Raw genomic sequence first — 27,264 nt, 5'->3', positions numbered from 1 at the left:
CAACAACCACATCAGCACCAACAACAATTACAGCTGCGGCTACAACAACCACAGGTGCACCCACCAAAACCACAGCTGCACCATCTACAACTACAGTTGCGGCGAAAACAACTTCAGCTGCACCCACGACAAAAACAGCTGGGGATACAACAACCACAGCCATTCACACAACAACCACAGCTGCTCCCACAACAACCACAACTGCACACACAACCACCACAGCTGCACCCACAACCACCACAGCTGCACCCACAACCACCACAGCTGCACCCACAACAGCCACAGCTGCACCCACAACCACCACAGCTGCTTCTACATTAACAAAACCTGTGGTTCTAACAACCACAGCCATCCCAACAACAATGACTGTTGCATTAACAACATCCACAGCATCCACCACAACAATTAAAGCAGCCCCAATGACAACCACAGCTGCTGCTACGCAAAAAAATGTTGTGGCTACAACAAGCACAGCTGTACCCACAACAACCACAGCTGTTCCCACAACAACTGCAGCTGCTCCCACAACAACCACAGCAGCACCAACAACAATTACATCTGCGGCTACAAAAACGAAAACTGCACCCACAACAACCACATCTGCTCCTGCTACAGCCACTGCTTCTCCCACAATAAATATACCTGCTCCCACACCAACCACAGTGGTGACAACGAAAACACCTGCGTCACCCACAACAACCACAGCTGCTTCCAAAACAACCACAGCTGCTTCCAAAACAACCACAGCTGCTTCCACAACAACCACAAGTGCTCCCACAACAAATCCAGTTGCTCCCACACCAACCACAGCTGCTCCCAAAACAACCACAGTTTCTGCCACAACAATAACAGCTGCTGATATATCAACAAAAGCTGCCCCCACAACAGCCAGTGCTGCTCCCACAAAAACCACAGCAGCACCAACGACAACTACAGCTGTGGCAACAACAACCACAGGTGCTCCCACAACAACCACAGCTGCACCCACATCAACCAGAGCTGCACCCACATCAACAAGAGTTACTCCCACAACAACCAGAACTGCTCCCACAATAACCACATCAACAGCAACGACAACTATGACTAAAACAACCACACCCTCCCCCACAACAACCACAGCCACTCCCACAACAATCACAGCAGCACCAACAATAATTACATCTGCGGCTACAACAACCAAAGCTTCTCCTGCAACAGCCACTGCTGCTCCAACAAAAACTACATCAGCACCAACAACAATTACAGCTGTAAGTGCACCTACCACAGCTGCACCAACGACATCGTCAGTTGTGGCGAAAACTACTATAGCTGCACCCACATCAACCACAGTTGGTCACACAACAACCACAACTGCACCCACAACCACCACCGTTTTTCACACAACAACCACAGCTATTCCCACAACAACAACAACAGCACGAATGACAACTGCAGCTGGGGCTAAAACAACAACAGCCATTCACTCAACAACCACAGCTGCACCCACAATAGCCACGGTTGCTCCCACAACAACAACAGTTGCACCAATGACAACCACAGCTACTGTAACTACCAGCACAGCTGCCTGCACCACAACTACGGCTACCTCCACAACAACCACAGCTGCCGCCACAACAACAATAGCTGCAGCCACAACAACTTTAGTTGCACCCACAACAACCACAGCTGCTGCAACAACAACCACAGCTGCTTCCACAACAACCATATCTGCACCAACGACAACCACAGTCGCTGCTGTAACTACTGCCACAGCTGCTCCCACAACTACAGCTAACCCCAGAACAACCACAGCTGCATCCACAGATCCCCCACAACCAAATGAGGGGTACCTGGTTCTAGAATTTCGCATTATGCGTGTTTTCATCTCAGCCTACAACAACCCTGAGTCCCAACAGTATAAATATCTGGTTTATAATGTCACAACTGAGGTAATTCACAAATCACCAACACAAATCCAATCTTAAAACCAATGATTATAGCCATTGACCTTAATATTTGGAGAATATAAAGCAATCATTTAAATTAAATCATCCATAAAAATCTTCTGGTTTTCTGCAGTTGAATCGAGGGTACAAGTTGATGTATCCTTTCACTTTCCTGAGATGCATCGTCATACATTTCTGGTGAGTCCATAATTGTTTACAGTCTATTATTTGGCTTTCAATTAAAACTTTTGCTACTGCCTACATACTTTTAGCATCTTCATTAGTTCAGTTTAAAAAAGGTACAGAATACTGTCAACAGAAATACCTATCTAACCACCATCCATCTTCCTCATTACCTTTCATAATTTTAGGAATGGGTCTGTGGGTGTGCAAACCAACTTGATCTTCAAGAACCAGACAGTGGTTCCTACCATTACCAGTGCTGAGGAATCCCTCAAGATGACCATCAATACATCAACCGTCTTCCTGAATGTCATAACTAGCAGTATCATTGCAGGTTAGTGTATGTCCTGAAACAATGGCGTAATACAACATTATATTTTCGGTTATGATAGGTTAAGACATACTTACGAACATAAGAAAAATTACTTACGAAATTTCTCGAAATTTGCCAATTAAAATCGCTGACGTAGTTGCACCTGATGAAACGCTACATGTTAGCTGTTCCCATTACATAACCTGGCACATTTAACCCTATGCTAACCTGACCAGGTGGCAATGATAGTGTCCAGTGACAAATTCTGCATCAGCCAATTACAAATGTTGAAGTAATAGAACACTTTTCCATAAGAGTAACAGAAGTCAAACGATAAAATATTCTAAAACACCCAGAACATTTCAACTGAATGAATTGCTCACAGTGTAGCGAGCCTGGCTCTTGTTAATTTTTGCCGTAAATTCTAATCCCAGGCGAGATATGGTTTTTTGAAATGAAATGTAGAATTACATTTATTTAGTTAGTGTATTGCGAAGGGACATGCAGCAAACACAGAAAATGAAGATAATAAAACCTACTTTTAATGAGGAGCTGCATCTTTCTTCACCCTTGTAGACAGGCACACTGCTAATAATCACGTTTATTAGACCTACGTATATTACATAGACGTGTAGGCCTACACTTAAATGTAGAATATTTTATATGCATTATTATAATCATCCACTTCGTCACGTGTTATTTGAATCGATCATCGTGGACCAGCTGTTGTCATAAACAGTGCCTTCAGAAAGTATCCACATGCCTTGACTTCTTCCACATTTTGTTGTGTTACAGCCTGAATTTAAAACGGATTCAATTTAGATATTCTTTGTCACTGAATGTCAAAGTGGAATTATGTTTTTAGAAATGTTTTCAAATCTATTAAACATGAAAAGCTGAAATGTCTTGAGTCAATAAGTATTCAACCCCTTTGTTATGGCAAGCCTAAATAAGTTCAGGATAAAAAAAATCACATAAGTTGCACGGACTCACACAGTGTGCAATAATAATGTTTAACATGATTTTTTAATGACTACCTCATCTCTGTACCCCACACAATTATCTGTAAGGTCCCTCAGTCGAGCAGTGAATTTCAAACACAGTGCATGTCCAAATACCCAAACTAGCGTACTACATAAACTGCATACTATTCACTCATTGTCGCATCCTATTTAGCATGTAATGTTTATTTAAAAGTATGCAGTATGCTACGGCCACAACGCAGTAGCATCTCCTGATTGGCTGAGTAGGTATGGCGGCGCCGAATGCAGGTAGATTTTTTCCAAATTCAACAGACATGCATCACATTAACCACCCTGATAATAGCTAATTTCCTTTTTGATTAATTTCTCTAAACTCTGAATAGAATAGGAATGGAGTTTAAGGCCTACTCAAGCTGGTTATAGGCAGACTATCACCGTCGATCTATACCATAGTATACCATATATACTGAACAAAAATATACAGTGAGGGAAAAAAGTATTTGATCCCCTGCTAATTTTGTACGTTTGCCCACTGACAAAGAAATGATCAGTCTATAATTTTAATGGTAGGTTTATTTGAACAGTGAGAGACAGAATAACAACAAAAAAATCCAGAAAAAACGCATGTCAAAAATGTTATAAATTGATTTGCATTTCAATGAGAGAAATAAGTATTTGACCCCTCTGCAAAACATGACTTAGTACTTGGTGGCAAAACCCTTGTTGGCAATCAAGATTGAGTCTGTGATTTTGTTGAAGGCAGAGCCAGAGCGCAACGGAGTAGAATTATATTGGCGTGTGTAGCCCACGAGCGGTCTTTTAATCACCCTCTGAGTGAATGCACTTTTCAGATCAGTTTAGATCAGAGCACAGAGCCGCGCATGTGCACATATGTTGATATTCTTTGCTAGTTAGCCAGTTATTATGCCAGTTATAGATAAGTATAGGTCAGCAATGGGGAGTTACTGCTTCCTACAAGAGCACAAAACATGTAGGCTACATTTCAAGCTGTCTTTGAAAAGCCAGTCAGGTAAAAATCGTATGTCTCAATTAAAGGGGCAGTGTTGTATTTTGAGACAGGCTTGAATATGCAAATAAGCCAATAGACAGAGGGGTAGCCTACATTGTCTAATTCTCTGTATGGTAATAATAATTAATAGTATTTTGTAAAGTGGTTTCTTAAATCATACAACACAATGCAATTTACAGTCACCTATTTGGCCCATGGTGTTACAGACCAAGCAAAAAAAGAATTAATATCAAGCCCTTCATAATGTGTAAATGTTTTTTAAAGGCTTATGCAATGTAGGCCTGCATTGAAGACCACATATAGGCTACTGTAGGCTATATCATAGAAATCAAAAGCTATTTCCATGTGAAAATGTTATGGGATTTGCTCTATTGGTTTTGTTGGTAGGCCTACATTATGCTCAAATAGCCACGATAACTACTGTCAAAAACTGTAAGGGTACAGCCTCAGTGTTCACTGTAAACGCACACCAGAAGTTGCACAAAATTCTTACAACGTTAAAACATTTGCTCAGTGCCCCCAAAGATGTGAGGGAACATTGCCTGCTGGATTATTTGAGACGAGCCACCCAGACAGCTGATTAAACTGTGGGTTGGAATAACCTAAGAATTTCTGTACAAACTGTCGGAAACCGTCTCAGGGAAACTCATCTGCGTGCTTGTCGTCCTCACCAGCGTCTTGACCTGACTGCAGTTTGGCGTCGTAACCGACTTCAATGGGCAAATGCTCACCTTCGATGGCCACTGGCACACTGGAGAAGTGTGCTCTTCACAAATGAATCCCAGTTTCACTGTACCGGGCAGATGGTGTCGTGTGGTTTGCTGATGTCAATGTTGTGAACAGAGTGCCCCATGGTGGCATTGGGGTTATGGTATGGGCAGGCATACAGTGGCTTGCAAAAGTATTCACCCACCTTGGCATTTTTCCTATTTTGTTGCCTTACAACCTGGAATTAAAATGGATATTTGTGGGGTTTGTATCATTTGATTTACACAACATGCCTACCACTTTGAAGATGCAAAATATGTTTTATTGTGAAACAAACAAGAAATAATACCAAAAAAATGAAAACTTGAGCGTGCATAACTATTCACCCCCCCCAAAGGCAATACTTTGTAGAGCCACCTTTTGCGGCAATTACAGCTGCAAGTCTCTTGGGGTATGTCTCTATAAGCTTGGCACATCTAACCACTGGGATTTTTGCAAAACTGATCCAGATCCTTCAAGTTAGATGGGTTCCGCTGGTGTACAGCAATCTTTAAGTCAAACCACAGATTCTCAATTGGATTGAGGTCTGGGCTTTGACTAGGCCATTCAAATACATTTAAATGTTTACCCATAAACCACTCAAGTGTTGCTTTAGCAGTATGCTTAGGGTCATTGTCCTGCTGGAAGGTGAACCTCTGTCCCAGTCTCAAATCTCTGGAAGACTGAAACAGGTTTCCCTCAAGAATGTCCCTGTATTTAGTGCCATCCATCATTCCTTCAATTCTGACCAGTTTCCCAGTCCATGTTCTCGTGGTGATGAGAGGTGTTTGGTTTGCGCCAGACATAGCTTTTTCCTTGATTGCCAAAAAGCTCAATTTTAGTCTCATCTGACCAGAGTACCTTCTTCCATATGTTTGGGGAGTCTCCCACATGCCTTTTGGCGAACACCAAACGTGTTTGCTTATTTTTTTCTTCAAGCAATGGCTTTTTTCTGGTCACTCTTCCATAAGGCCCAGCTCTGTGGAGTGTACGGCTTAAAGTGGTCCTATGGACAGATACTCCAATCTCTGCTGTGGAGCTTTGCAGCTCCTTCAGGGTTCTCTTTGGTCTCTTTGTGCCTCTGATTAATGCCTTCCTTGCCTGCGGCTGCTCTCTCTTGGCAGGTTTCTTGTTTTTTTATAACCCAACCCTGATCTGTACTTCTCCACAACTTTGTCCCTGACCTGTTTGGAGAGCTCCTTGGTCTTAATGGTGCCGCTTGCTTGGTGGTGCCCCTTGCTTAGTGGTGTTTTCAGACTCTGGGGCCTTTCAGAACAGGTGTATATATACTGAGATCATGTGACAAATCATGTGACACTTAGATTGCACAATTATGTGACTTCTGAAGGTAATTGGTTGCACCAGATCTTATTTAGGGTCTTCATAGCAAAGGGCGTGAATACTTATGCACGCACTGCTTTTCCGTTATTTATTTTTTTGAATTTTTTGAAACAAGTTATTTCTTTCATTTCACTTCACCAATTTGGACTATTTTGTGTATGTCCATTACATGACATCCAAATAAAAATCCAATTAAATTACAGGTTGTAATGCAACAAAATAGGGAAAATGCCAAGTGGGATGAATACTTTTGCAAGGCGCTGTAAGCTACGGACAACAAACACAATTGCATTTTATCGATGGCAATTTGAATGCACAGACATACCGTGATGAGATCCTGAGGCCCATTGTTGTGCCATTCATCCACCTCCATCACCTCATGTTTCAGCATGATAATGCACGGCCCCATGTCGCAAGGATCTGTACACATTTCCTGGAAGCTAAACATTTTCTTCCGTGGCCTGCATACTCACCAGACATGTCACCCTTTGAGCATGTTTGGGATGCTCTGGATCGACGTGTACGACAGCGTGTTCCAGTTCCCTCCAATATCCATTAACTTCGCACAGCCATTGAAGAGGAGTGGGACAACATTCCAACTCAATGCGAAAGAGATGTGTCGCGCTGCATGAGGCAAATGGTGGTCACACCAGATACTGACTGGTTTTTTGATCCCATGCCCTTACCTTTAAAAAAAAGGTATCTGAGACCAACAGATGCATATTTGTATTCCCAGTCATGTGAAATCCATAGATTAGGGCCTAATGAATTCATTTCAATTAACTGATTTCCTTATATGAACTGTAACTCAGTAAAATCTTTGAAATTGTTTAATGTTGCGTTTGTCTTTGTTCAGTGTAGTTCAGCTATCCTTTTTACAAAGGACTGAAGACAGAAACAGATCATTTGGTTCCATTTCAACATATTTATTGGTGAAATCAAAGTGCCGTAAAAAGTATATATTAGATCAAATAGCCTAGTACACACACCAAAACTTTACAAATGTTGAAATCAAAAGGCCATTGCACAGAAAAACGTGGACAGTCGGGTTTATCACAAACTCAGAACCGCTGAACAGCAACATAATAAACTAAAGCACTGATCATTGGGAACATGATCCATAAATTAAATAATTAAATGGGTAGCCTAGCCAACAAAACGAAAACAATCTGTTCAAATCAAAAGGCCTGATTAACATGACATCAATACGCAGCCACATCTCGAGTGATGCCAACACATTCAGAAATCAAAAGATGTTTCATTATTTAGTTTAAAATAGAAAAATCAGAAATCCACTTTGGGTAAAACATTTTTTAAAGACATTCGAAGATGCAGCCTACGATGCAATAATACTTGTGATCATTTTAAGGAGAACAAAAACTACTTAGCCTACATTTGAGCACCACCGCAGAAGTTTCGGGCAACTTCCCAATTAAGTTTTGTTGTTGGCTACTTGCAGAGAACTAAGGCCCACTTCTTCTAATATATTGTGGAAAAGTGTGCATTGAATTTACATTTACATTTACATCATTTAGCAGACGCTCTTATTCAGAGTGACTTACAAATTGGAGCTTCACCTTATAGCCAGTGGGATAACCACTTTACAATATGTTTTTTTTTCTTCTTTTTTCTTTGGGGTGGGGTAAGGGGGGGTAGAAGGATTACTTTATCCTATCCCAAATATTCCTTAAAGAGGTGGGGTTTCAAGTGTCTCCGGAAGGTAGTGAGTGACTCCGCTGTCCTGGCGTCGTGAGGGAGCTTGTTCCACCATTGGGGTGCCAGAGCAGCGAACAGTTTTGACTGGGCTGAGCGGGAACTGTGCTTCCGCAGAGGTAGGGGGGCCAGCAGGCCAGAGGTGGATGAACGCAATGTCCTCGTTTGGGTGTAGGAACTGATCAGAGCCTGAAGGTACGGAGGTGCCGTTCCCCTCACAGCTCCGTAGGCAAGCACCATGGTCTTGTAGCAGATGCGAGCTTCAACTGGAAGCCAGTGGAGTGTGCGGAGGAGCGGGGTGACGTGAGAGAACTTGGGAAGGTTGAACACCAGACGGGCTGCGGCATTCTGGATGAGTTGTAGGGGTTTAATGGCACAGGCAGGGAGCCCAGCCAACAGCGAGTTGCAGTAATCCAGACGGGAGACGACAAGTGAATGGATTAGGACCTGTGCCGCTTCCTGTGTAAGGCAGGGTCGTACTCTCCGAATGTTGTAGAGCATGAACCTACAGGATCGGGTCACCGCCTTGATGTTAGCGGAGAACGACAGGGTGTTGTCTATGTTCACGCCAAGGCTCTTCGCACTCTGGGAGGAGGACACAACGGAGTTGTCAACCGTGATGGCGAGATCATGGAACGGGCAGTCCTTTTCGGGAGGAAGAGCAGCTCCTTCTTGCCGAGGTTCAGCTTGAGGTGGTGATCCGTCATCCACACTGATATGTCTTCCAGACATGCAGAGATGTGATTTGCCACCTGGTTATCAGAAGGGGGAAAGGAGAAGATTAGTTGTGTGTCGTCTGCGTAGCAATGATAGGAGAGGCCATGTAAGGATATGACAGAGCCAAGTGACTTGGTGTATAGCAAGAATAGGAGAGGGCCTAGAACTGAGCCAGTGGTGAGAGCATGTGGTGCGGAGACAGATTCTCGCCACTCCACTTGGTAGGAGTGACCAGTCAGGTAGGACGCAATCCAAGAGTGAGCCGCGCCGGAGATGCCCAACTCGGAGAGGGTGGAGAGGAGGATCTGATGGTTCACAGTATCAAAGGCAGCAGACAGGTCTAGAAGGACAAGAGCAGAGGAGAGAGAGTTAGCTTTAGCAGTGCGGAGAGCCTCCGTGACACAGAGAAGAGCAGTCTCAGATGAATGACCAGTCTTGAAACCTGACTGGTTTGGATCAAGAAGGTCATTCTGAGAGCGATAGCAAGAGAGTTGGCTAAAGACGGCACGCTCAAGAGTTTTGGAGAGAAAAGAAAGAAGGGATACTGGTCTGTAGTTGTTGACATCGGAGGGATCGAGTGTAGGTTTTTTGAGAAGGGGTGCAACTCTCGCTCTCTTGAAGACGGAAGGGACATAGCTAGCGGTCAAGGATGAGTTGATGAACGAGGTGAGGCAAGGGAGAAGGTCACCGGAGATGGTCTGGAGAAGAGAGGAGGGGATAGGGTCAAGCGGGCAGGTTGTTGGGTGGCCGGCCGTCACAAGTCACAAGATTTCATCTGGAGAGAGAGGGGAGAAAGAAGTCAAAGCATAGGGCAGGGCAGTGTGAGCAGGACCAGCAGTGTCATTAGACTTAACAAACGAGGATCGGATGTTGTCAACCTTCTTTTCAAAATGGTTGACAAAGTCATCCACAGAGAGGGAGGAGGGGGGGAGGGGGACGAGGATTCAGCAGGGAGGAGAAGGTGGCAAAGAGCTTCCTAGGGTTAGAGGCAGATGCTTGGAATTTAGAGTGGTAGAAGGTGGCTTTAGCAGCAGAAACAGATGAAGAAAATGTAGAGAGGAGGGAGTGAAAAGATTCCAGGTCCGCAGGGAGTCTAGTTTTCCTCCATTTCCACTCGGCTGCCCGGAGCCCTGTTTTGTGAGTTCGCAATGAGTCATCAAGCCAATGAGCAGGAGGGGAGGTCCAAGCTGGCCAGGAGGATAGGGGACATAGAGAGTCAAAGGATGCAGAAAGGGAGGAGAGGAGGGTTGAGGAGGCAGAATCAGGAGATTGGAGGGAGAAGGATTGAGCAGAGGGAAGAGATGATAGGATGGAAGAGGAGAGAGTAGCGGGAGAGAGAGAGCGAAGGTTGCGACGGCGCATTACCATCTGAGTAGGGGCAGAGTGAGTAGTGTTGGAGGAGAGCGAGAGAGAAAAGGATACAAAGTAGTGGTCAGAGACTTGGAGGGGAGTTGCAGTGAGATTAGTAGAAGAACAGCATCTAGTAAAGATGAGGTCAAGCGTATTGCCTGCCTTGTGAGTAGGGGGGGGGCGGTGAGAGGGTGAGGTCAAAAGAGGAGAGGAGTGGAAAGAAGGAGGCAGAGAGAAATGAGTGAAAGGTAGACGTAGGGAGGTTGAAGTCACCCAGAACTGTGAGGGGTGAGCCATCCTCAGGAAAGGAACTTATCAAGGCATCAAACTCATTGATGAACACTCCAAGGGAACCTGGATAGCGATAAATGACAAGGATGTTAAGCTTGAATGGGCTAGTGACTGTGACAGCATGGAATTCAAATGAGGAGATAGACAGATGGGTCAGGGGAAAAAGAGAGAATGTCCACTTGGGAGAGATGAGGATTCCTGTGCCACCACCCCGCTGACCAGATGCTCTCGGTGTATGCGAGAACACATGGTCAGACGAGGAGAGAGCAGTAGGAGTAGCAGTGTTTTCAGTGGTAATCCATGTTTCCGTCAGCGCCAAGAAGTCGAGCGACTGGAGGGTAGCATAGGCTGAGATGAACTCTGCCTTGTTGGCCGCAGAACGGCAGTTCCAGAGGCTGCCGGAGACCTGGAACTCCACGTGGGTCGTGCGTGGAGGGACCACCAGGTTAGAGAGGCAGCAGCCACGTGGTGTGAGGCGTTTGTATAGCCTGTGCGGAGAGGAGAAAACAGGGATAGACAGAGGCATAGTTGACAGGCTACAGAAAATGGCTACAATAATGCAAAGGAGATCGGAATGAAATTAACTAAACATCTGGGAAAGCGAGAGAACGGGGCCTCCCTCACTTACGTTTCACTGAAACACCCAAATATAACTCTCCCAACTTCCACCTCAGAAACTATAATTGTTGTAAACTACAGCGGTTCAATGTTTTCTCGGAATAGACTAACTTAGTTTATTCAGCTAGCTAACTTGGTACAGTATTATTCTGTGAAAACCATCCAGGGCACCTAGTCATATGACGCCACAGCCAACTAGCATGCCGGCCTCCAACAACATGGTTTAGCACCAATATTCGGCCACAACAAACCACCAGTGTGTCAACACGCCAAGCAAATCATTCATGTCCGTGTCTAACGTTGTGGGTTAGTCCCGACAGCTTGAGCGAGTCCGTCGTCAACTTATTCAGCCAGTTAGTTAGCTAGAATAGTTAGCATACTAGCTAGCCATTGCTTTCTGCCAACAAAGAAACCCCTCCTCACCCCTACACACAGAGAGAGCCAAGCTAATTCTACTAGATGAAGAGCCGAAATGAGTATAACATCCTGGCATGTAGACTATACTCGTTTTTTGAAATGTTGCATACTATCGAGCATTCTATTTTCGCATACTGAGAATACATTCTGCATGATTGCATTGTGTCCCGCTATTCGTTGATTTCGGTAGCGCAGCTCCATATATAATGGATAGGCTGTTACCAAAGCTGAAATGACATGCGGGCATTTAAAGTACACCACATTTTCGAAATGTTGCATACTATTAAACTTTCATTTTTCGCATAGTCAAACGGCCTACTATTTAGGATGCATGTATGGCTATTCGGACACAGTCACAGATTCAACCACAAAGACCAGGGAAGTTTTCCAATGCCTCAAAAAGAAGGGTACCTATTGGTAAATGGGTAAAAAAAAATACAAAATACAAAAAAAAAGAAAATGACATTGAATATTCCTTTGAGCAAGTTATTAATTACACTTTGGATGGTGTATCAATACACCCAGTCACTACAAAGATACAGGCGTCCTTCCTAACTCAGTTGCCGGAGAGGAAGGAATCCGCTCAAGCATTTCACCATGAGGCCAATGGTGACTTTAAAACAGTTAGAGTAGAATGGCTATGATAGGATAAAACTAAGGATGGATCAACAACATTGTAGTTACTCCACAATAAACCTAGTAGACAAAGGAAAAATAAAGAAGCATGTACGTAATACACATATTCTAAAACATGCATCCTGTTTGCAACAAGGCACTAAAGTAATAGTGCAAAAAATGTGGCAAAGCAACTTTTTGTCCTGAAAAAAAGTTCCACTCTTCATATTTTCAAGCATAGTGGTGGCTGCGTCATGTTATGGGTATGCTTGTAATCATTTAGGACTGGGGAGTTTTTCAGGACAAAAAATTAACGGAATAAGCTGGCAAAATCCTATAGGAAAACCTGGTTCAGTCTGCTTTCCACCAGACACTGGGAGATGAATTCACCTTTCAGCAGGACAATAAAACCTAATACACAAGGCCAAATCTACACTGGAGTTGCTTACCAAGAAGACAGTGATTCTACCTGAGTTGCCAAGTTACAGTTTTCACTTACACTACTCATTCAAGGGTTTTTCTTTATTTTTACTATTTTCTACATTTTAGAATAATAGTGAAGACATCAGAACTATGAAATAACACATATGGAATCATGCAGTAACCAAAAAAGTGTTAAACAAATCAAAAAATATTTTATATTTGAGATTCTTCAAATAGCCACCCTTTGCCTTGATAACAGCTTTGCACACTCTTGGAATTCTCTCAACCAGCTTCATGAGGTAGTCACCTGGAATGCATTTCATTTAACAGGTGTGTCTAGTAAGATGTTAATTTGTGGAATTTCTTTCCTTCTTAATGCATTTTAGCCAATCAGTTGTGTTGTGATAAGGTAGGGGTGGTATACAGAAGATAACCCTATTTGGTAAAAGACCAAATCCATATTATGGCAAGAACAGCTCAAATAAGCAAAGCGAAACGACAGTCCATCATTACTTTACGACATGAAGGTCAGTCAATACGAAACATTTCAAGAACTTTGAAAGTTTCTTCAGTCGCAAAAACCATCAAGCACTATGATGAAACTGGCTCTCATGAGGACCACCACAGGAATGGAAGACCCAGTGTTACCTCTGCTGCAGAGGATAAGTTCATTAGAGTTACCAGCCTCAGAAATTGCAGCCCAAATATAGGCTTCACAGAATTCAAGTCACAGACACATATCAACATCAAATGTTCACAGGGGACTGTGTGAATCAGGCCTTCATGGTCGAATTGCTGCAAAGAAACCACTACTAAAGGACACCAATAAGAAGAAGAGACCTGCTTGGGCCAAGAAATATGAGCAATTGACATTAGACCGGTGGAAATGTGTCCTTTGGTCTGGAGTCCAAATTTGATATTTTTGGTTCCAACCGTCTTGTCTTTGTGAGACACGGTGTGGGTGAACGGATGATCTCTGCATGTGTAGTTCCCACTGCAAAGCATGGAGGAGGAGGTGTTATGGTGTGGGGGTGCTTTGCTTTATTTAGAATTCAAGGAACACTTAACCAGCATGGCTTCCACAGCATTCTACAGCGATGTGCCATCCCATCTGGTTTGGGCCTAGTGGGACTATCATTTGTTTTTCAACAGGTGAAAGACCCAACACACCTCCAGGCTGTGTAAGGGCTATTTTACCAAGAAGGAGAGTGATGGAGTGCTGCATCAGATGACCTGGCCTCCACAATCCACTGACCTCAACCCAATTGAGATGTTTGGGATGAGTCTGACCGCAGAGTGAAGGAAAAGCAGCCAACAAGTGATCAGCATATGTGGGAACTCCTTCAAGACTGTTGGAAAAGCATTCCAGGTGAAGCTGGTTTAGAGAATGCCAAGAGTGTGCAAAGCTGTCATCAAGGCAAAGGGTGGCTATTTGAAGAATATCAAATATAACATGTATTTTGTTTTGTTTAACACTTTTTGGGTTACTACATGATTCCATATTTGCTATTTCATAGTTTTGATGTCTTCGCTATTATTCTAAAATGTAGAAAGTAGTAAAAATAAAGAAAAACCCTTGAAAGTGTAGGTGTGTCCAAACGTTTGACTGGTACTCTAAATATACTTGTAAATCGATGTCAAGACCTGTAAATTGTTGTCTAGCAATGAACAACCAATTTGTATTTATTATGGATCCCCATTAGCTGCTGCCAAGGCAGTTTACAATCCAGGGTTACTCAAAGCAGTTTAGTCTCCTTAACTTGCTCACGTTATTTATTTCTGAATGTAGTGAATGATTTATCCCAAACACAATGCTTTTAGTTTTTGAAATATTTAGGACCAACTTATTTCTTGCCACCCATTCTGAAACTGACCACAGCTCTTTGTTAAGTGTTGCAGTGATTTCACCCTTCCCTATAAGTGTGCAGAAAATCTGTTGTTAATTTAGTTTGAGCTAAAATAGCATCGTATCTGGTCAAACACAATTTTTTCCAAAAGTCTACTAAGGTTTGGTAACAGGCTTAATGGTCGGCAGTAATGAGCCAATAAAGGATGCTTTACTATTATTGGGTAGCGAAATTACTTTTGCTTCCCTCCAGGCCTGAGGGCACACATTTTCCTTTAGGCTTAGATTGAAGAGATGCCAAATAGGAGTGTCAATATAATCTGCTATCACCTCAGTAGTTTTCCATCCAAGTTGTCAGACCCAGGTGGCTTGTCATTGTTGATAGACAACAATACTTTTTTCACCTCTTCCACATCCACTTTACGGAATTCAAAATTACAAGGTTTGTCTTTCATAATTTGGTCATTTATGCATGGATCTGTAGGTTCAGAATTTGTTGTTGGCATGTCATGCCTAAATTTGCTAATCTTGCCAATGAAAAAATCATTAATGTAGTTGCCAATATCAGTGGGTTTTGTAATGAATGAGCCATCTGATTCAATGAAATGGAGCCGAGTTTGCCTTTTTGCCCAAAGTTTCATTTAAGGTTCTCCAAAGCTTTTTACTATCATTCTTTATATAATTTATCATCATTACCGTTTAATAGTACAGTTTCTTCTTCTTTTTGTTCAGATTAGTCACATTATTTCTCAATTTACAGTATGTTTGCCAATTGGCTGTACAGCCAGACTTAATTGCCATCATTTTTGCTTCATCCCTCTCAACCACACACTTTTTCAATTCCTCATCAATCCACAGGGATTTAACAGTTTTTATAGTAATTCTCTTTATGGGTGCATGCTTATTAGTAACTGGAATAAGCAATTTCATAAATGTGTCAAGTAAAGCTTTTGGTTGCTCCTCATTGCACACCACAGACTAGCAAATATTCTTAACATTTTCAACATACTCTTATACACTATATTAGGCCCAGCCTTTGGAACTTTGGTTTTCCTAGATATGGCTACTATATTATGATCACTACATCCAATGGATTTGGATACTGCTTTGTAGCATATTTCTGCAGCGTTAGAAACAATGTGATCAATACCTGTGCTGTTTGTAAATACCCTGGTAGGTTGTCTGATAACTTAAACTAGGTTGCAGGCACAGGTTACAGTTTGAACCTTTTTCTTGAGTGAGCAGATTGAAGAAAACCAGTCAATATTTCGGTCACCCAGAAAATATAAGTCTCTATTGATATCACATACATTATCAAGCATTTCACACATATTATCCATATACTGACTGTTACCACTTGGTGGTCTATAGCAGCTTCCCACAAGAATGGGCTTTAGGTGAGGCAGGTGAACCTGTAGCCATATCACTTCAACAGCATTTGACTTAAGCTTTACGGGAATATGACTCTGAACATACACGGCAAGACCTCCACCATTGGCATTCCTGTTCTTCTGAAGATGTTGAAACCATGTATTGCTACCACTGTGTCATCAAAGGTATTATCTAAGTGAGTTTCAGAGATAGTCAGTATATGAATGTTATCTGTTACTAGCAAGTTATTGATTTTCTTAACCTTGTTTCTTGGGCTATCTTTATCTTGCTTTACTGGGAGGCTTATCAGAGGTAGACATGACAGTGATATTTATGTTTGAGATGAAAGTACAGAGTGAGCTGCACACAGTGGACTTCCTACTAGGGAAAACCACCTCTGTGCTAACAGTATAACTCAGGTTCATGGGCGCATGATTACTGCATACCATAGCTGTAGGATTGACAGAGGCATTCAAGAGAGTTAGAGGGACATCAATTAGGTTACTTATATTATGACTGCTAATGCCCCTGGGACGATGTACATTTGCAGAAGCAGTACGACAACTCAGCGACACAATAGTAGGAATTATCTGAGCAGGGGTCACTGGTAAGTCATTGTCTCAACGCAGCCTTGAAATGCGCAGACACGGTCCTGGAGTCAAGATGATTTGGATGGACTCTGTCATTCCTGTGGAGGATCTTCTTTTTCCAAAAGGTGTCAAAGTAATCTATAAAAGTTATGCCAACAGAACTACAGTAGTCTTTTAGCCAGGTGTGTAATGCCAGTAAACTGCTGAATCTTTCACAGCCGCGGCCAAGCGACGATGCCGGGCCTGAAATAATTGGCAGCTTTTTTTAATCTTTCAGAGCTAGAATCAGTTCTTTAAAATAAATTTTCAGCAGTTCCGAACTAGCCCTTCTAATGTCGTTTGACCCCACATGGACTATGACAGCGTCAGCCCCCGGCAGCTGTCGTAAAATGGTAGGAAGCAGCCTTATAATGTCCTTTACTCGTGCTCCAGGACAGCACAGAGCTGCCGATGACGACAGCTAATGAAATGGCTGAGGAGGTCCGGATGTTCTTTCGCCTCGAGTGGTTTAGAAGACCCCTCAAGGACCGATGGGAGGTGGGGCCTGATGGACCCGAGCCAGCCATACATTCCATCGTGGCTGATGAAGGGGCCGGAGTCTCAGACACCCTCACGGTCCGATGAGGGGGGGAGCTCTGAAGATTTGAACCCAAGGTAGAAGCTACTGTAGAGGAAGACAAAACAGAGGATGAATGCACAGGTACCTCCGGTTCCGATCTCAAAGCGGAAGCCCCCAGGGATGAAGGCGCTGGAACCTCGGGATCCAGGACGGCAAAGCTGTTTTAAGTCTGTATCCGGTCTGGGCTTCCCATCACCAAGGAGACCCCTATTGCCAAAGGCCGCTGCTTTCGACTTCCACGGCGAGTGACTTGCCTCCATGGGTGGTTGGTAGGGTCAAGAATCGGACCATCCACTAAGTCATCCAGAAGCAACCTACTAACTCCATTCTCCAGGGAAGGGGGGGACCCCTTCGGGGAGGGATCCCTGCAGAGCACCGGCCAGTCGGATGTGGAGAGACGACACGGTGGCGACACTGCCACAAGGCCTGAGTGGCATCCAGATACTGGAGTGGAAGAGAAAGTAGGCGGGCGTGGATTCCCCAGTAACTTGTGTAAGTTGTCTACTTGTTTGCTAAGAGTATCCACTTCCCCCCTGTAGTCCTCTGCAAGCAAACAGTTATTACATTGATTGTCCGGACGGTCCACATTGTCCCGGAATAGAGCAAAATAAACACAGCTCCTGCTGCGTTGAAAACGTTTCTTAGTGACCTCTATTTGAAACTACAGGCTAGCTAGCTAGGCTAGCTGGGATTCCGTGTTTCTCTTCTTGACAGGATTTTACTAAAAAGTTTGCTATGAGCTACAGTGGGTTCGCAAGATTGAAGAATTTTGAAAATAATAATGGGAATCAATCAAATCAATGAAATGTATTTATATAGCCCTTTTTACATCAGCAGATGTCATAAAGTGCTATACAGAAACCCAGCCTAAAACCCCAAACAGTAAGCAATGCAGATGTAGAAGCACAGTGGCTAGGAAACACTCCCTAGAATGGCAGGAACCTAGGAGAAACCTAGAGAGGAACCAGGCTCTGAAGGGTGGCCAGTCCTCTTCTGGGTGTGCCGGGTGGAGATTATAAGAGTACATGGCCATTTAAGGCCAGATTGTTCTTCAAGATGTTCATAGATGACCAGCAGGGTCAAATAATAATCACAGTGGTTGTAGGTCAGTACCTCAGGAGTGAATGTCAGTTGGCTTTTCATAGCCGAGCATTCAGAGGTCGAGACAGCAGGTGCGGTAGAGAGAGAGAGAGTCGAAAACAGCAGGTCCGGGACAACGTAGTACGTCCGGTGAACAGGCAGGGTTCACCAGCTGCAGCCAGAACAGTTGAAACTGGAGCAGCAGCACAACCAGGTGGACTGGGGACAGCCAGGAGTCACCAGGCCAGGTAGTCCTGAGGCATGATCCTAGGGTTCAGGTCACCTGGGAGGAGAGGGCGAGGGAGAGAGTATTAGAGGGAGCATACTTAAATTCACAGAGTACACCAGATAAGACAGGATAATTACACGAGATATAACAGACTGACCCTACCCCCCTGGCACATAGACTATTGCAGCCTAGATACTGGAGACTGAGACGGGTGGGTCGGCGGACACTGTGGCCCTGTCTGACAAAACCCCCGGCCAGGGCCAACCAGGCAGGATATAACCCACTCACTTTGCCAAAGCACAGCCCCCACACCACTAGAGGGATATCAACAGACCACCAACTTATTACCCTGAGACAAGGCTGAGTATAGCCCACGAAGATCTCATCCACCGCATGAGCCCGAGGGGGGGCGCAAAACCGGACAGGAAGATCACGTCTGTGACTCAACCCACTTAAGTGAAGCACCCCTCCTAGGGACGGCATGGAAAAGCAGTAGTAAGCCAGTGACTCAGCCCCCGTAATTGGGTCAGAGGCACAGAATCCCGGTGGAGAGAGGGAATCCGGCCAGGCAGAGACAGCAAGGGCAGTTCGTTGCTCCAGTGCCTTGCCGTTCACCTTCGCACCCCTGGGCCAGACTACACTCAATCATAGGACCTACTGAAGATATTAATCTTCAGTAAAGACTTAGAGGTCGAGACCAAGTCTGTGTCTCTCACATGGATAGGCAGATCATTCCATAAAAATGTAGCTCTATGGGAGAAAGCCCTGCTTAGAAATTCTAGGGACAATAAGGAGGCCTGAGTCTTGTGACCATAGCGTAGGACCAAATTGGAGAGATAGGTAGGAGCAAGCCCATGTAATGCTTTGTAGGTTAGCAGCAAAACCTTGAAATCAGCCTTAGCCTTAATAGGAAGCCAATGTAGAGAGGCTAGCACTGGAATAATATGATCCAATCAGGATTCTAGCAGCCGTGTTTAGCGCTAACTTAAGTTTATTTTGTGCTTTATCCGGGTAGCCGGAGAGTAGAGCATTGCAGTAGTCTAATCTAGAAGTGACAAAAGCATGGATGAGCTTTTCTGCATCATTTTTGGACAAAACGTTTCTAATTTTTGCAATGTTACGAAGATGGAAAAGAGCTGTCCTTGAAATATTCTTGATATGTTCGTCAAAAGAGAGATCAGGGTCCAGAGTAATGCCGAGGTCCTTCACAGTTTTATTTGAGACGACTGTACAACCATCAATATTAATTGTCAGATCCAACACAAGAAATGTTGGATAGTTCTTATACTTCTCAATTAGGTTGGAAAAATAGGATGATCGAGCAGTAGTGAGGGCTCTTTGATATTGCACGGTACTGTCTTTCCCAGCTAGTCGGAAGACTTCTAGTTTGGTGGACCGCCATTTCCATTCCATTCCAAGCTTGCTTCAGGGCTCTGGTATTTTCTGTATGCCAGGGAGCAAATTTCTTGTGACAAATGTTTTTTGTTTTAGGGGTGTAACTGCATCTAGGGTATTGCTCAAGGTTACATTAAGATCCTCAGTTAGGTGTTAAACTGATTTTTGTACTCTGACGTCCTTGGGTAGGTGGAGGGAGTCTGGAAGGGCATCTAGGAATCCTTGGTTGGGGTCTGTGCAGATTATTTGTTGCAATTGCAAACGTAATAAAATGGTGGTCCAATAGTCTAGGATTATGAGGGAAAAACATTTAGATCCACAATATTTATTCCACGGGGCAAAACTAGATCCAGCGTATGACTGTGGCAATGAGTAGGTCCGGAGAGACCACTGAGTCGATGATGTCTCCGAAAGCCTTTTGGAGTGGATCTGTGGACTTTTCCATGTGAACATTAAAGTCACCAAAAATTTGAATATTATCTGCCATGACTACAAGGTCCGATAGGAATTCAGGGAACTCAGTGAGGAACGCTGTATACGGCCCAGGAGGCCTGTAAACAGTAGCTTTAAAAAGGTGATTGAGTAGGCTGCATAGATTTCATGACTAGAGCTCAAAAGATGAAAACGCAGTCATTTTTTGGGAGGGGGAATTGAAATTTGCTGTCATAAATGTTAGCAACATCTTTCTAGCTGATTTACACGCTGAAGCTATGTTGTGCTTGGTGACCTCTGACTGTTTCATCCTAACATCGTTGGTGCCGACGTGGATAACAATATTCCTATACTCTCTACACTCGCTAGTTTTAGCCTTAGCCAGCACCATCTTCAGATTAGCCTTTACGTTGGTAGCCCTGCTCCCTGGTAAACAGTGTATGATTGCTGGATGAATCTATTTAAGACTAATATTGCGGGTAATGGAGTCGCCAATGACTAGGGTTTTCAATTTGTCAGCTCTAATGGTAGGAGGCTTCGGCGGCTCAGACCTCGTAACGGGTGGAGGAGAGACCTGAGAAGGCTCGGCCTTTGACTCCGACTCGTTGCTTAATGGAGAGAACCGGTTGAAAGTTTGTCGGCTGAATGAGCGACATCGGTTGAGCATACCGACAGCATTTCTTTCCAGAAGCCTTGAGAAAATTGTCCGGCTGCGGGGACTGTGCGGGGGGATTTATACTACTATCTGTACTTACTGGTGGCACAGACGCTGTTTCATCCTTTCCAACACTTAAATTTCCCTTGCCTAACGATTGCATCTGAAGCTGTGCTTGAAACACGGCTATCCTCACCACAAGGCGATAGTTATCTGCAATTAGATGGCATAGTGTTAATGTTACTACTTAGCTTTTTCGGCTGATGGAGGTCCTGTAGAACCATGTCCAGATAAAGCATCCTGGGTGAAAAAGTTGAATGAAAAAAGTCTAAGACGTTGGTAAATGTATTAAAAGTAAAAACCGAAAAGTTTGGCAGATAGCCAAGGAGCAACAAACAGCACAACAGCATGGAGACAAAATGTTGCACAATCCAGATTTGGAAAGCTCTTAGAGACTTACCTAGAAAGACTCACAACTGTAATCACTGCCAAAGGTGTTTCTACAAAGCATTGACTAAGGGGTGTGAATACTTATGTAAATGAGAGAGGTATCTGTTTTCAATTTCAATAAATTGGCAAATATTTCAAAAAAAAAAAAAAATTATGTTTAATACATTTTGAATTCAGGCTGTAACAACAAAATGTGGAATATGTCAAGGGGTATGAATAATTTCTGTAGGCACTGTATGTGAAAACATGCCTTTTTGATTTCTGTCTAATGTTAGTAGCCAGTAGCCTAGTCAAGGATGCATCATGCACCAGTATGAAAATCTATGCACTCACTAACTGTAAGTCGCTCTGGATAAGAGCGTCTGCTAAATGACTAAAATGTAAATCATGCAATATTGGGACACTACACTTTACAGACCAAGTGGAACAAAAGTAAACTTCATTTTGAGGTTTAAAATATCCTTCTGGTGGCCTAGTTGACCTATTTTAAGAAATGCAATTGGTTGGTGGTCTAAGATCTTTGATGGGCTGATGCAGAATTAAAGGAAATAATCACTGCCACCTGGTCAGGTTAGCATAGGGCTAAATGTAAAGGGAACAGCCAACATGTACCGTATTAATTGGCTGTTGCGCATTTTGAGACAGAGAAAGTTCAACTGAAACTTTTTCTAGTGTTCGTAAGTATGGACCCATACAAACTCTGAGTTAACCCTCTGCTTAAACCTTTTGGAACAACTATAATGGGAAAACATGTCACAATTAGCAATCTATTTTACCACAAGTCACGCGTGCACATTGATATTTATTTGAACAAATATCTTATCAACCAATGAAAGAAGTAGAAGATAGTAGCGCAACAACTAATCAAAGTTCTTAATATAGGTAAACTTGCGCTACAGAGATGGCTAAACCTCCATATTTAACTGTTCCACAAGGTGAAATACAAATATAAAACACATGTACATTTTGTATAAATGTCCTAAATATTTTTCAGTGAAAGCACACGGATGTGCGTGTAACATCAGGGTTGCAAAAATGTACCTTCTGAATTTTGTCAAATTAATGGATGCATGCAAATGTATTCATCCAGCCTTCTCAGACTGGGAGGAACAAGTTCCTTATCTCTGGCTAGACCTTAAAGAGCAGCTGAACCAAAAAAAAAAAACTTATCTGGTTGAACACAGCCTATGTTACATCGATATTAGTCAAACATTGATTCTAGTGTACAATTGACTACAAAGTGTAAATAGCAAAAGTCAATATAAAGAAAATATATAGATTTGCGAGATTTAGGGAAGCTGTTACGTTCCTAGATCCATTGTATATTTGAGGGTTGGGTTTTGATTTTGATCATGCCCCCTTGCCTACTAACACGTGATGGCAATGCCTAGGGATAATTGTCATGCAAAGAGAAACAGCTGAGCTGATTGCGCTCTATCCAATCTTATGGCAGAACCTACAGACAGTGAGACAGACCTGACCACATAATGCAGCGCCTTGGACTTATTTACATTTACTACCATTCAAAAGTTTGGGGTCACTTAGAAATGTCCTTGTTTTTGAAAGAAAAGCAATTTGATTCAGCTGCGGGATCGGGGCACTACCAGTGCAGAGCTTGCTCAGGAATGGCAGCAGGCAGGTGTGAGTGCATCTGCATGCACAGTGAGGCGAAGACTTTTGGAGGATGGCCTGGTGTCAAGAAGGGCAGCAAAGAAGTCACTTCTCTCCAGGAAAAACATCAGGGACAGACTTATATTCTGCAAAAGGTACAGGGATTGGACTGCTGAGGACTGGGGTAAAGTCATTTTCTCTGATGAATCCCCTTTCCGATTGTTTGGGGCATCCGGAAAACACCTTGTCCGGAGAAGAAAGGTGAGCGCTACCATCAGTCCTGTGTCATGCCAACAGTAAAGCATCCTGAGACCATTCATGTGTGGGGTTGCTTCTCAGCCAAGGGAGTGGGCTCACTCACAATTTTGCCTAAGAACACAGCCATGAATAAAGAATGGTACCAACACATCCTCCGAGAGAAACTTCTTCCAACCATCCAAGAACAGTTTGGTGACGACCAATGCCTTTTCCAGCATGATGGAGCACCTTGCCATAAGGCAAAAGTGATAACTAAGTGGCTCGGGGAACAAAACATTGACATTTTGGGTCCATGGCCAGGAAACTCCCCAGACCTTAATCCCATTGAGAACTTGTGGTCGATCCTCAAGAGGCGGGTGGACAAACAAAGACCCACAAATTCTGACAAACTCCAAGCATTCATTATGCAAGAATGGGCTGCCATCAGTCAGGATGTGGCCCAGAAGTTAATTGACAGCATGCCAGGGCAGATTGCAGAGGTCTTGAAAAAGAAGGGTCAACACTGCAAATATTGACTCTTTGCATAAACTTAATGTAATTGTCAATAAAAGCCTTTGACACTTATGGAATGCTTGTAATTATACTTCAGTATACCATAGTTACATCTGACAAAAATATCTCATAACACTGAAGCAGCGAACTTTGTGAAGACCAATACTTTGTTTGACCACGACTGTACAGTGTAGACATTTCTAATGTTGTAAATGTCTATTGTAGCTGGAAATGGAATATCTACATAGGCGTACAGGGGCCCATTATCAGCAACCATCAGTCTTGTGTTCCAATGGCACGTTGTATTTGCTAATCCAAGTTTATCATTTTAAAAGGCTAATTGATCATTAGAAAACCCTTTTGCAATTATGTTAGCACAGCTGAAAACTGTTGTGCTGATTAAAGAAGCAATAAAACTGGCCTTCTTGAGACTAGTTGAGTATCTGGAGCATCAGCAATTGTGGGTTCGATTACAGGATCAAAATGGCCAGAAACAAAGAACTTTCTTCTGAAACTCGTCAGTCTATTCTTGTTCTGAGAAATGAAGGCTGTTCCATGTGCGAAATTTCCAAGAAACTGAAGATCTCGTACAACGCTGTGTACTACTCCCTTCAGCACAAACTGGCTCTAACCAGAACAGCACAAACTGGCTCTAACCAGAATAGAAAGAGGAGTGGGAGGCCCCAGTGCACAACTGAGCAAGAGGACTCACAGGTCCTCAACTGGCAGCTTCATTAAATAGCACCCACAAAACACCAGTCTCAACGTCAACAGTGAAGAGGCGACTCCAGGATGCTGACCTTCTAGGCAGAGTTGCAAAGAAAAAGCCATATCTCAGACTGGCCAATAAAAATAAAATATTCAGATGGGCAAAAAAACACAGACACTGGACAGAGGAAGATTGGAAAAAAGTGTTATGGACAGACAAATCGAAGTTTGAGGTGTTCGGATCACAAAGAATAACATTTTTGAGACGCAGACTAAATGAAAAGATGATGGAGGAGTGCTTGATGCCATCTGTCAAGCATGGTGGAGGCAATGTGATGGTCTGGGGGTGCTTTGGTGGTGGTAAAATGGGAGATTTGTACAAGGTAAAACGGATCTTGAAGAAGGAAGGCTATCACTCCATTTTGCAACGCCATGCCATACCCTGTGGATTACGCTTGATTGGAGTCAATTTTCTGCTACAACAGGACAATGACCCAAAGCACAGCTCCAAAATATGCAATAACTATTTAGGGAAGAAGCAGTCAGCTGGTATTCTGTCTATAATGGAGTGGCCAGCACAGTCACCGGATCTCAACCCTATTGAGCTGTTGTGGGAGCAGCTTGACTGTACGGTACGTAAGAAGTGCCCATCAAGCCAATCCAATTTGTGGGAGCATGGGGTGAAATCTCTTCAGATTACCACAACAAATTGACAACCAGAATCCCAAAGGTCTGCAAGGCTGTAATTGCTGCAAATGGAGGATTATTTGACGAAAGCAAAGTTTGAAGGACACAATTATTATTTATATTAAAAATAATTATTTCTAACCTTGTCAATGACTACATTTCCTATGCATTTTGCTATATTTCCTATTCAAACTAATTTCATGTATGTTTTCATGCAAAGCAAGGACATTTCTAAGTGACCCCAAACTTTTGAACGGTAGTGTAAGACAACATTTTGCCAATGTTATGTTGAAAGAACACTTGGCCGCTAAGCCTTTTATCGAGTGGCCACTTGCTGATGGGACATTTTTGGGAAAAGCTAACAGCTACTATAGCTGTTCCAAAAGGTTTAAGCAGAAGGTTAAAGCAGAGTTCGTAAGTATGGACCCATAGCATTTTTTAAGTTGTCTTGTTCAAGAATCAAATGGGTAAATAGCATTAATTGAAATGACCATTGAATAGCAGAACATATTCCAGATTATGCCTTTAAATGGTTTGTATATAAACATATTTTAGTAGACACATTCATTAATAAACCACTTAATTGCTTCCCTCTTCTTTAAACAGCTACACCAAACATCACCAACACATTGGCTACCACTGCTGGGACAGCTACAACAACTGTTGCAGCAACAACTGTCACAACCAATACTGCCACAGCAAGTACAACCAGCAGTGCAATGTCAAGGAGCAGACCTCTGGATCTGCTCACTTTTCTACTCCCTTTCTCTCTTGTCTATTTCCTTTCAACAGGGCAATGGCTTTTCCAGCGTTAAATTCAAATAGGTTGTAAATATCGTATGAGACAGATAACCTAAACATAGGCCTACTAATACTAATAGCCTTATGAAATGTACTCTTCTATTATCGAGTTGAATGTAATCAATCCAAAATATGTTGATAAAGCACAAAAATATATATCTTTCTGGATTTAATGAGTGAGTGAATGAATGACTAATCCGCACTAAGGAGGGCTAATATGCTGTACACAATTAAGTATACACTTAACCATAGTGAATCATATTAATGTACATTTCTATGTCTCTGTCTTTTCTATGTTATTAGCCAGGCTGAAACATTAAATGTTTGGAAAATAAACAATTGTGTACACAAATAAAAATTTCTGGACACAGGAGATATTCAATATGTCTCTATTTTTTTTCTCACTAAAATGCAACTGTGAGCCTTCACTTCAAAATAGGGAACCTAATTTGGTGTAATAATGACCTATTATACGGTACATTTATTAAGGGGGAATGTGTGTATACTTCAGAATAGGGAACCTTTGTCTGCAAACAAGCATGCATTGGCTATGAGCAAGACCACACTTTAGAATGAGGGACCTTTACTTGAGTATTCTTAGGGTACTCTGCCCCTATCAGTACCTTATTAACAGTGGTGGAAAAAATACCCAATTGTCATACTTGAGTAAAGGTAAGAATACTTTAATAGAGAATGACTCAAGTAAAAGTTAGTCACCCAGTAAAACTACTTGAGTAAAAGTATTTGGTTTTAAATATACTTAATTATCAAAAGTAAACGTAATTGCGAAAATATAGTTAAGCATCAAAAGTAAAAGTATAAATCATTTCAAATTCATTATATAAAGCAAACCAGACGGCATCATTTACTTGTTGTTTTTTTATTTACGGATAGCCAGGGGCATGCTCCAACGCTCATACATAATTTACAAACTAAGCATGTGTTTAGTAAGTCCGCCAGATCCGGGGCAGTAGGGATGACCAGGGATGTTCTGTGTGTGAATTAGACCATTTTCCTGTCCTGCTAAGCATTCAAAATGTAACGGGTACTTTTGGGTGTCAGGGGAAATGTATGGACTAAAAGTACATCATTTTCTTTAGGAATGTAGTGAAGTAAAAGTTGTAAAAAATATAAATAGTTAAAGTACAGATACCCAAAAAACTACATAAGTAGTACTTTAAAGTATTTTTACTTAAGTACTTTACACTACTGCTTATTAAGACTGCATACAGAGTATGTTGCATGTGTAATTTGCAACTTACTAACTATTGATAAGCTTTGATTATGGCAAATAAGGAGGTTACTGGGTCGTTCCACGAAATAAGTGCCTTTTGCGTCCCTATGATATTTTAAGTAGAAATTGTGCACCAATAT

At 42.7% G+C, this 27,264-nt stretch overlaps 1 protein-coding gene across 1 annotated transcript; it reads left to right on the top strand.

The window, feature by feature from the left end:
* The first annotated feature begins 233 nt into the window (after nt 1-233).
* Nucleotides 234-26,258, top strand: LOC123481065 (mucin-5AC-like). Its single transcript, XM_045216025.1, has 4 exons — nt 234-1,928; nt 2,059-2,123; nt 2,297-2,442; nt 25,696-26,258. Exons 1-4 carry the CDS (start codon nt 363-365, stop codon nt 25,902-25,904), a joined length of 1,986 nt encoding a protein of 661 aa, XP_045071960.1. The 5' UTR covers nt 234-362; the 3' UTR covers nt 25,905-26,258.
* Nucleotides 26,259-27,264: the final 1,006 nt, after the last annotated feature.

This window comes from Coregonus clupeaformis, unplaced genomic scaffold (assembly GCF_020615455.1).
Source record: "Coregonus clupeaformis isolate EN_2021a unplaced genomic scaffold, ASM2061545v1 scaf0579, whole genome shotgun sequence".
NCBI classification, from domain to species: Eukaryota; Metazoa; Chordata; class Actinopteri; order Salmoniformes; family Salmonidae; genus Coregonus; species Coregonus clupeaformis.
This window is presented reverse-complemented; position numbering and strand designations above follow the sequence as displayed.

Bases quoted from the DNA above. Each gene is read 5' to 3' on its own strand.
- LOC123481065 (XM_045216025.1), top strand. From the start codon at position 363: ATGACTGTTGCATTAACAACATCCACAGCATCCACCACAACAATTAAA. The intron at 1,929-2,058 runs GTAATTCACAAA...GGTTTTCTGCAG, and splicing joins TTTATAATGTCACAACTGAG to TTGAATCGAGGGTACAAGTT. The intron at 2,124-2,296 runs GTGAGTCCATAA...TCATAATTTTAG, and splicing joins TGCATCGTCATACATTTCTG to GAATGGGTCTGTGGGTGTGC.